The following is an 11,149-nucleotide window of genomic DNA, read 5'->3' as shown; positions in this document are numbered from 1 at the left end:
TTTGGCACCTCTATTTTATGCAATTTCAGAGTTTGGTATGCTTGCCATATGCCCATGATCATCTCTTTTAAGTGTGCTTAAAAGTTGCCTTTTGATGCTTAAGAATTGGATCATGAATGCATGCATGCTTGTATGTGCATTCGGCCCCATTTCCATAGTTTATGACCACTGTTTTAGGCTTGTTTGAGGGCTGCCTAAATTAGTTTAAGTCCATCCTTCATGTGTTATAACATGCTTGCCTTGTGCATTGTTGCATACTTGGCCTATTATATGTTATTGCTTGCTTGAAATCATGATACATTTGGCATGTATTTCATTGGTTAAGTTGCTTTGCATTGTTCCTATGCTTAGGTCACCTTACACGTTGTTGCATGTTTGCCACTAGCGTAGTTGTCACATGCCTTGCATGCTCATTTTGCATACTTAGCCTCCATACCTAGGATGCATTGCATTGACATGCATGTTTCACCTCTTGAGTTGAGTATGATAGAGGTGGAGCCCCTTTGTTTGATTATGTGCATTGCATCCCATATCAAATGCATACTTGGTTTCTTGGGCCATCACGCATTGAAATGCGTGATTGGTGGTCCGAAAATCGAGGGCCATGCCCCTTTGAGTCATAAACATGATAAGGGATGTGGTTGGTGCATACATTGCTTGAAATGCATTGCCATGCTATGTTTTTCCCTCTGCTGCTGTCAAGAACAGATTCTGCAGGAAGCTTTGGCCGGCCGGCCATCTATACTGCCGACTGACCAAATATGGATGGCTGAGAGCCCAACAAATGGTCGATGACCATTCTCCATGGCTGGTGACCAATTCCCTCAGCCGGTGGTGTTCCATAGCATTCAGGGAAGCAACCCGGAGATTTGTGCAGTCTTCAGAGAAGGATAACAGTCAAAGCAGAGGCAACTTGTGCATGGTAGTGGCTTTTCGAGCGGAGCCAAGCGCGTATTGCATTGGGCCCTCTTCCCGAGGCTATTTACTATTTTATTAGATTAATTAATTTGTTAATTAATTAATTGGTCTGTAATATTTAACTAGCTTGTAGGTTAATTAATTTGTATTATTCTTTCGGTCCCTCCGAGCGAGGGCAAAGTTGTAATAAGTGTGGGTGCGTGTGTGCATGTCTTCCAACCTCCACTTCTTTCTCCCTTTTACTTACCTGCTTTTGATGGTTAGTATTAGGACATGTTTACTTTAGCATACCTTATGCTATGCATGCGTGCATCATTCATTAGTCTTGCATGCACCAGGCTCGGCGCATCATGCTAACTACATAAAGTATTTCAAATCTAATTTGAATACATGCTATCTATGCATTCTCACATGTCATCCTTAGATCAGCCAAGCCTATTCTATATTGCATTCTGTATGCGTTGCATTAGCCACTTAACATGGACTTGGATCATGTATTGATTGCTAACATGTTCTTGTCTTGGCTCGGAGTACATTGCAAGTATTTTTATGCTTTAGCATCTCGCATGAGTGTGAATGTTAACATGACAGCATGGTTACCATGTGGCTAGATGCTTATGTGATATAAACTGCTTGAATGCCTGTGGATGAAGGTTGGATTGTTTGAGTTGGAACAACTCGTTGAAATCCGTGTTTTAGCCTACTCGCGAGTAGCAAATTTCAAAACATTTTCCAAACAAACGGATATGCGATGCTTTGTTCTAAATTAGGGGATCTAGCCTATACTTGTTTTGCTGTGCGTATCACATAGTAATTCTAGCTAATTAAACCGGAATAAGAACACATAACGTTTTCAAAATTAGATATCACAGTTAGTAGAGGCCGATCTTTGATCGGGCGAGAGGGGGTGCTCATAGCTGACCTTCCCCAATCGTACCCAAGTTCCCGAGCCGAGGCAACTTTGGTGATGACGGACACGTGGCCTTTGCCACCGAGTCAGGGTTTCCTAAATTTCCCAAAATAAAACATTTAGGTGGCGACTCTGTATCTGGCAAAGCGGTCCATGTTTGGCACTTCTTTTCAAAAATCAGTTTCTCAAAACGACTTGCCAGATTTGGACTCTTTGGTTCAGATTAAGAACCGTGACAATTTGAGAGTCCTGAACTGTAGTGAGCCCAATATGAACAGAACGGGACTCATCCTCCCGGGGTATTCTGGGACGTCTACAGTTTCTGGCGACTCTGCTGGGGAGTTTAGAGAGCTTGACTCGAACTCGTGATATCTTGTTTTGACTACGCTATGTGTTTCTTTGCATTGCATGTGCATTGGTGCGCCTAGGACACCGTGTTTGCCATCTGCTATTCCTGAATGGTTTGCTGGAGGCTTGCTTTGTCAAAGCATGCCATAAGGCTGACCGGCTATGGGCTATGCCATGATGGGAACACAAACCCTGGTTTTTACCGGGGCACCCTTTTGACCATTCGACCTAGTGCATATTCGGAATCCATAGTGACCATTCCAAGCTAGGACAGGTTGCTTACCCGATATAGGTTGTTTGAAATCGCTGCGTGCGTAGTGAAACCCTAGCTCTTGGAAAACTAGGATAGGGAAACCCTACCCCAACATAGGGGTGTTTTGGTTCTCATTTACTTGCTATGTGCTTTTAGAGTGTATCTCTACAAGAACGCATATATCAGTTTGCAAGTTTAGTACCAGGCCTGAGGGCATCAGTATCAGTGTTTTGGGGAATCGGTTATATCTGCGGGTATCAAATTCAGTTTTTTGGGACAGTGATTTTGCGCAACAGTGATCAGTAGTAGAGTACAGTTATTCAGCTATACTTATGTCTGTTCTGATTGTGCCGAAATGCTGCGTGTTTTCTCTTTCAGTTCAAAGATTTAGTACAGAATAGCCAGTGTTCTCCATTGCTGAGGCATGACAGATATCTGATCCGTCAGTCACCGGTCAATTCAGCGAACTTATGATGACGCAGAATTCAGAGGAAATTGTGGTTATGGAAGCCGCGTTAGACCAAGGGATCATTTTGCAGGATGAGACCAATGTTGATGTACCGCATCCGCCCAGGTTGCCTGCTGCGCGCCCGATCTGGGAACCCCAGATGTTTCAAGTTTGTGAACCTACCACAATTGAGTTAATGGGAATGATTGGTGATCTCCAGAGATTCGTGGCCGATCTGGCCTATGGAATGTCGGCTTCACCACCAGCTGCACCGTATGTTGGGAATTTCATACCACAGGAGCCCCCGCTACTGGGGTGGATTGCGATCGAGCTCAGCCAACCAGAGGTTGCCTCTAGCTACAGCAACGACGTGTCAACAACAACCGGGTTTCGCTCTGATGTAGTAACCCAAACCCTTGATCAGGCTGAGGCTAGAGGTAAAGATAAAGTGAGACCAGATGCTAATCCTGTTGAGCGACTGCTGTGGGCAGTCGAGGCTTTGAAAGCCCGGGGGATAAATAAGCAACAAGTATTCGCAGTCGTGACTAAAGCTGTGGATGATGCTTTCCCCACTCCAACCGAAGGCAGTTCAAGTCGGACGAAAAATCGGGATGGGCCCCATCATGCCAAGACAGTTCCTGTCATTCCTAACCCTGTACCAAGAAAAGATCATAAAGCCAAGGCAGTGCCTGCCGACCCTTTCACTAGTGCGTCTAGCAAGAACCCTCAGACTCGGAAGTATTTGCCTCGAGGGCGCAGAGTCTTTCATGCTCTCTACACGCCTTTGTCTAGGACATTTCAAATTTTGGCTAAAAAGGGGCATCTTAAACCCCTCGATCCTCGACCTCTCCCAAAGAATCTCCCTCTTACACATGATGCTGCCTTGTACTGCGCGTACCACCAACAGTCCGGTCATAGTACCGATGGTTGTTTCCGCCTTCGTCATGAAGTGCAAGATTTGATCGACAATGAGGTCATCCTCCCGCCTACCTTAGCAAAGTCTGTTACCACTGAGCTATTGGACTTTGAAGATACTGCAAGTATGTGATTAGGGGCTGGACCACCTACGGGCGGCGCTCGGCGCATTCTGGATGTGGCGTCTGGCACGCACTTTTGAGCATCTGCGAATGCCAATTTTTGTGGTTTCTGACTTAGGTGTGGAGTCAGTTCGGTGGTCTTGTTTTGAGTCTGTCTCTTTGTTTTGAGTCAGTCTTTTTACTTAAGGGTCTGTCTTGCCGCGTCGAGTCAGTCCCATTATATAGAATGTCGGGTGATTTCGGGGTTGCTGCCTTGAACACCCTTTTGTTTGTAATTACCCTTTTGCTTTCTTTTGTGTCTGTCTCTGCTGTGGAGCCAGTTGCAACTAGGGAATCTGAATGAAACAGCTGCGGCTATCATGCTTCCGTGCTTACTGCTATTTTGAGCTAGTTGTGCCAGAGGATTTGAATGGAACAGCAGTACATTCCACCTGATCTCTTGTGCCCTGAAAATCATTGCATTGACCTAAGTTTTTCAAAACCTTTTTGAACACTGCGGTGAAAACAAAGAAGAAGGAATTCCTCGGGATTTACAAAACTTTGATCAAATCAAGAGAAAGAGACGCGTGCTAAGCCCTTAATGATTGAAATCATGTTTGTTAACGTGAGTACTGAGAAGGACCCTGGCTTGATCCAGACTGGTTCCACACTATCTTCGGCATGAGCAATTTGTCGCTTCTTTAAAAACATTCAAAAAACAAAATATTTTGCGCAGTCCTGTGAAGACCTGTGTGGAATCGCTCTCGAGATTGTGCAGCTTAGGATCGCTCTCAACCTCGAGACTTGAGCTCTTGCCTTCAAACCCTGGACCTTGGGTTCAGACTGTTCAATGATCAACCGCGATGTAAGGCCTGTGTGGCCAGATTGGAAGCAGCCCTCGAACAAGAGGCACCAAAGTCAGATCAAGAAGACCAGACCTCATCAGAGGAAGCTAGCGGAGCTGAATCGGAAGCACCCTTCCAACTAGGGGTAAAAATGTCCGATGTGCTCGAAGAGCCGAAGAGGGGTCCTTCAGCAAATCGATACAACAGCCACTCTCCTGGACACGGATGGCTTCGAAAGCCTAAAACCATTTGGCATGGACTTGTTACACTTTTACCCTTTGAGAGGCTCGCTGGGCCGAAAACCCAGAAGGGCGACCTAGGCAAAAGTTAGAGCAAGAGAAAAATACAGAAAGAGGAGAAAAAAAGACGAAAACAACAAAAAAAAAACAAAAAACAAAAAAAAAAAAGAGAAAAAATGCAAAAGAAAAGAAAAGAAATGAAAAGATACAAAAAAGATATGAAAATGGAAGAAGAATAAAGCTCGCAAGGTCGAAAACCCGTAGCGGGTGCCTTGGCAAAAGTTAGAGCCTAAAAAGTGAAGGTTAATACCCGAGTGTACCTTAACTGGAACTATGTAAGGCTTGATTCCCATGTTTGGGATACGTGGGCAGCTTTGTCCTGAAGTCCAGCCCCCAACGCTTTCATAGCGACTAAGTCCATGCAATGGTTTTAATCATCCTTGGTTCCCATGTTTGGGATACATAGGCAGTTTCGTGCTGAAGTCCAGCCCCACGCACTTTCAAAGTGACTGTGTCCATATATTGGTTTTGACCATCTTCGTCTTCTCCATGTCCAAGAGTTCGGTCGTGATTATCACTAATGAAGACTGTTTACAAAATGCTGCGGCATTATCCAGACAAGGGGCAACTTTCTGTTGCCATGCGTCGCCGTTCAAACCAGGGGCAAGTTTTCGTTGCCGTACAGCGTCTTCAAACAAGGGGCAATTTTCCATTTCCTCCGATCCGAGGTTGCGCATTTCGAAAGTAAGTTCTGCGCTCGGTGAGCGGCGGCCGCTTGCAAAAATGGTTTTTGAAAATTTTTACTGAGGTTGACTATTTTCTCGAAAACTATTTCATTTTTCCAAAGCTGGACCATTTCTTGGACCCAAAAAGGGAAAATTTTCAGTGCTCACAGCCCAACTCGCGTGATTTTAAATCAGAAAATTAAACAAGCATGCTAATCTGACTCTTATTTTGGTTAAAATTGTTTTAGTAGAAAACCAAAACAAAAAATGGACAAAATGATGAACTAGGGGAACAGCTGAGTCAGGCTTCCTGTCCTTCCCCCATCGCCAACATACTTGCCAAGAAGGGCACAACTGAAGCTGTCATTTAAGGGCTGAAATCTCTCTCAACCTCTGAGCAACGAGGTATCAAACCAAGTGCGAAGCACGAACCCGAAGGGATCAAGGTACTCCGTTCCCTTACCTGGGGCATCGACCAAACGCCACCAGAAGAAACAGCCGTGAGCTAACCATGTCGGGCGTGAACCCACAACTTCCTATTCATCCATTGAACACCCCGGGGAGGGATAAAAATGAGAGAATAAAGAATAGAGAGGTTTAAGTTGAGAGAAAAAGCGAGCCAATGGGTTTTGAGAGAAAAACCGAGCCTGAGAGTCGAGTGATGTGAGAATCACACAAATGAGAAAGGGTGGGAAACAATACCCGGAGAAACTGGCTCCTCGTGATCTGAGGTCCCTTGTCTTCGTTTACACGTCTGTATGCCGGGTCTTTTGTTCTGTTTACCTCAACCTTTGTTTTGAGTCTTTTCCGAATGTGTCTCGTTGTGTTTAGGTTGTTTACCTTTTTTTGTTTTCGCTGTTGAGTCGTTCTCGCTATGTCCAGTTGTAGGCTCACTACCCCGGTTTAAAAAAAAAAAAACCTTCTTCAAATTTCAAAAATGAATCGTCTTGTGCTCAGAATGCTGTGCCATTCTCCACATTTGTGCGAAAACATGATTTGGTTCTTTCATACAACTGCAGGGTCCACCCCAATAAGTGTGAACAGAAAAACATGGGCCTCTCTGAAGCTTCTGGGTTTCGGATCGCATCTGAGTGTGCTTCAACTTCAGCAGGTTCAACCTTCATGGTCTGTCTTGTCAGATTTGGGCTGTTTGTTCAGGATTCACAGTGTGCAAAATGAATCAAGCGCTGTGTTATGGGCTGTATGCAAATTAATCCCCAGTAGAGTATGGACCGGTATTCGGACTGAGTAGTGGTTTGTATGGGTTATTTCGCTGTTGGCTGGTTCGTTATCTGATTATTACAATACGAGTGTTCAATTTTTTAGACAAAGGATCAATCTCATTTACATTGAGGTGTAATATGATGCAATGCGATGCAGAGTATGAAATGTACAGATATAACACTTTTTCGGATAAAAAGTTTTGTTTCACTTCATCATCTTTTTCAAGTACAAAGTTTTGGAGAAAACAAAAGAAAACTTGCCTACGGCGGTACAAGGTACTCTAGCTACCAGCAAAAAGTACAAAAGAAAAAGAAAAAGAAAAACAGCAAAAATCTGGATCAAGAGGCCTCAGGTCTAGGGGTCCGTCCTCGTCCTCTTCCTGGACGGAGGTCCAGGAGCATCGTCATCAGCATCGTCATCTAAGTCTGAGTTTGTACCATCTTCGGTCTCCTCCTCGGACGACTCTGCCTCCGCCTCTGCCTCAGCCTCGGACTCATCATCATCATCAAGGACCGGGTGCCTGTGAGCTACTCCCAACATGGGTGCGCCCCGCCTTGGTGCGGGGGTATACTCTGCCATCTCCTCTGGTAGGAACAGAAGGTCCAGCTGGAGTACCTCCCACGGTAGGGATCTGGAAGGGAGGCTGAAAAACACAAAAGGAAAATGCATCAGTATACTGTGAGCAGTGTATCAGTGCAGAATGCAGTGTTCGAATACAGAGTGTGAATACTGTGAGCAGTGTATCAGTGCAGAATGCAGTGTCCGAATACAGTGTGTGAATACTGTGAGCAGTGTAATCAGTGCAGAAGGCAGTAACTGAGTACAGTGTATGAATGCCGCGAGTAGTGTTGTGAACAGTCTGTGGGCTACAGTATGTCAGATGCCGTGAGGGCAGTGTATCCAGTGTCGTGTTGTGCATCAGATATGTGAAACAGTTTATGTATGGTTTGAGACCGCGGTCAGAGAAACATACCAGAATGCTGTAAATCGCCAGAAGGTCAAGGCTCTGCTAGAGCATCCCCATCACGGAGGCGGTCAGCTTTAGGGACTGGCGAGTGTACTCAGAAGAGGCCTGCAAAAGCGTTAGAAGTGTCAGTATTCTGCGGAATATCAAGTGAATTGAAATGAAATGACTGTGCATAAAGCAAAACGTAGTAATACATACCGGAGGTAAGCCGTAGAACCCGACTAACTCATGATCAGCCGGAGGGGGAGCAATGGGAATCTGGTAAGTCGCCCTGCCCCGCCCTCTACATGTCATCATCGTAGGTAGTGCTGGCCAACTAACCCCCCTGACCCCTCCGGGCTCCGCTCCTGCCACGGACTTGAGCTGTCCACGACGTCCCTGCCCCTACTCCCGCTCCAACTACCGGTGCCGCAGGCCTCTCCCTCTCAGCTCGACAGCCACCGCTCAGAGGCCACATAATGTACGTCCGAACGTACTCTGCATAGTCGCCCTCGCCTCTAAAGTCCTCCGCATCCCAGCCGATCGTGTAATCGGCCATCTCCTCGGCAGTGCACCTCTCGGTGTCCCAAATGTGGGAAGGAGGCGGACTCGGAACTATTCGCTCTGGCGAACCCAGGGTCTGGCGTAAGAAACGCTCACCCAGGTACCAAGCCCGACAGACCGGGCCCTCTAGCAAAATCCTAAAACGTGCAATCTCTTCTGCACCAGCAAATCGATCTCGAATCATCGCAGGCAATGGAGCCCAAGGCTGCCAAGTGATCTGTAAATGACATGCAGTTTGTTATCTAATGATATGGAAAATACGGTGCAAAGCGAAGCTTAAATGAACTACAAGTTCTAAACATACCTCTGCGGGGGTGATGGTGTCGAAGCAGCAGTGGAAAAAGATGAACGTCTCCCGGGGCCTCCGCACGCACCTCACGTCAAAGCGGTGCGAGAACGGAACGACGAGAGGGGTCTCCATGTCTGGCACTGGGGCGAGTCTCGGAAAGTAGGCGTAGACCCACAACTGCAGAGCAAATACCAGTAGGATTATCAGATAAAGCAGAATATAGAATAAAATAGAAATTGCAGAACCGTGTATTGTGCAGAGTGTACAACGTGTGCAGTGCACATTCAATGTGAAGTAGACCACAGTGTGTGTGCAGTGTACAGAGTACAGAAAACGAAAGGAAAAAATGTAAAACAGAGAAAGAGGTGTACCTCCCAAGCTCGCCAGTAACGCCCGAGTAACTGCCCGCTGCAACGGGAGGCTGAGCTCATGTATCCATATAGAGTGGCTAGAGCAGCGCCACCCCAGTCGAAGCGTAGAATCCGTGTGACGTCCACCAGTGCGCTCAACAAACAGAGGGGCACGGTGTTCGCCCGATCGGCGAAGATAGTCATCCCCAGCAGAAACATGAGGAAGCCGCGTGCATATCGCTTCACCGCCTCCTGAGTCATCGGAGCCTCCTCAACTAAGGCTGGCTGAACTCTGAACTGGACCTCGAACCATGAATACCTGACGAAGCCAGGACGCGCGAGAGGCGACACCTCGCCAAGCAAGTAGATCTGAGCGGCCTCCCACTCGTCCATGTCGGTGTGAAAAGGGATCGGATCACCCCCTACCCCGACACCGGTGAGCATCGAGAAATAATAGGGAATCATCGTCATGTCTCCTGTGGCAGAGAAATGGAATGAGTCGGTGGTGTCCGACCACCTCTCCACCAGAGCGGCGAGGAGAGGCCTGCTCGCAGTAAGCCGGGAGAGTCCCCTACAGAATGCGCCGAAGCCGGCCTGATCCACGACATGGCGAACTGCGTCAGGTAGCTCCATGTACCAATCCCTGGCGGCAACATTCCCATACCCGCGGATAGTATGGGAATCTCCCTGTTCAAAAGCAAATAGTTGCGAAGCAATATTCAATGTACAGTTTGAAGAACATTCAAAAATTGATGCAAATATAGCGTGTGTGCACGTTTTCAGATTCAAACAGATATCGGGTGTCGGTGTACTCGAATTGAATTGCGGCATATGACGTGTCAGTGTTTCCAAGTGGTCCAGTACAGATACAGCGTGAGTACGCGTTTCAGGTTCAAGCTAACATCGGGTGCCGGTGTGCTTATAGTGAACTACAACATGCGATGTGCTAGTGTGTTTGGGTGGTTCAGTGACAATGCAACGTGTGTGCACGTGTTCAGATTCAAACAGACATCAAGTGCAAGTGTGTTCACAGTCAACTACAACATACAGTGTATCGATGTATCCGGGTTAAGCAGTTAAAGAACAAAATCAACTATGGCAGTTAAGTGTTCTACATTGCGGAAAATGAAACGGGGAAGAATATACCTCGGAAGCGCCGTATGATAGGTGTGACTCCGGCTCACGCAGAAGGAGCTCTGATGGCACACCTCTCGCAAAACTTCAGAACTGACGAAGTCCGTCGGGAGGAAGCACGTGAACCGCCGGCCTGTAGGTCGCCGGGTCGAACGGGCAGACGCTCAAGGGGAGGAGCTTAGCCTCTGGGTCCACCTCGTGATCCGGGGGAGTCCCACCCTGTGGAATATCATCCGCCATGTCAAAGGTGGTGTGAAAATGACCGGGAAAGTGGAAACCGGATGAGAATGCGAAAGGTCAACTAAAAAAAGTCAACCCCGATAGGGCGGAAAATGACCGGAAAAGGCGGGAAATGAAAGAGGCAAGGAAATTAAGAGAAACTCGAGGGGAACAAACCCTAAAAGGTGGAAATAGCAAAAGAAACACCGAAACGAAGAAATGTTCGGTTCAAAATGTTCGAAACGCGAAGAACTTCGCGAATCGAACGATGAAACGGGCGCGAAACGCAAGAAAATGGAGGATCGAGGGGGAGAAAATACTCTAGAGAGAGGGGGGAAGGAATTTCGGCCAAGGAGAATGAAAAGAATAGGGTTTGAAACCCTATTTTAAAAGACCCAAGGCGAAAGGACAAAACTGCCCCGATTCAGCAACATTTGTCCGGTCGGCTACATCTTTGGCCGGTCGGCCAAATATTTGGCCGGTGAGATGTTTTGATGGCCGGTGGATGGCTGGTGACCTCCCCTGATGGCCGGTGATCCCCCAACAACCTTTTTGGGGTCAGATGTATAGTTTGGGGGTATTTATTGCTCAAGATAGTGCAAGAAATGGCATTTCCGAAGCTCAACCGGCCTCCGTTTTGACCTCGGACCGTGTTTTCTGTACGTGGCACTCGAATATGTGCAAGGTGTATCCTTTTTGTATCCTTTTGTCTCTTTTAAGA

The 11,149-nt window shown here is 46.9% G+C and overlaps 1 protein-coding gene across 1 annotated transcript; it reads right to left on the bottom strand.

The window, feature by feature from the left end:
- Window positions 1-7,935: 7,935 nt before the first annotated feature.
- On the bottom strand, window positions 7,936-9,468 carry LOC145793300 (protein MAINTENANCE OF MERISTEMS-like). The gene is made up of 4 exons (XM_082876093.1): window positions 9,097-9,468; window positions 8,741-8,902; window positions 8,297-8,653; window positions 7,936-7,998 (listed from the first exon to the last, which is right to left on the bottom strand). The coding sequence occupies exons 1-4, from the start codon at window positions 9,466-9,468 to the stop codon at window positions 7,936-7,938; spliced, it is 954 nt and encodes a 317-aa protein (XP_082732219.1).
- Between the last annotated feature and the right edge of the window lie 1,681 nt (window positions 9,469-11,149).

Source organism: Camellia sinensis, chromosome 6 (genome assembly GCF_055761805.1).
Source record: "Camellia sinensis isolate YWXY chromosome 6, ASM5576180v1, whole genome shotgun sequence".
Classification (NCBI taxonomy): domain Eukaryota; kingdom Viridiplantae; phylum Streptophyta; class Magnoliopsida; order Ericales; family Theaceae; genus Camellia; species Camellia sinensis.
This window is presented reverse-complemented; position numbering and strand designations above follow the sequence as displayed.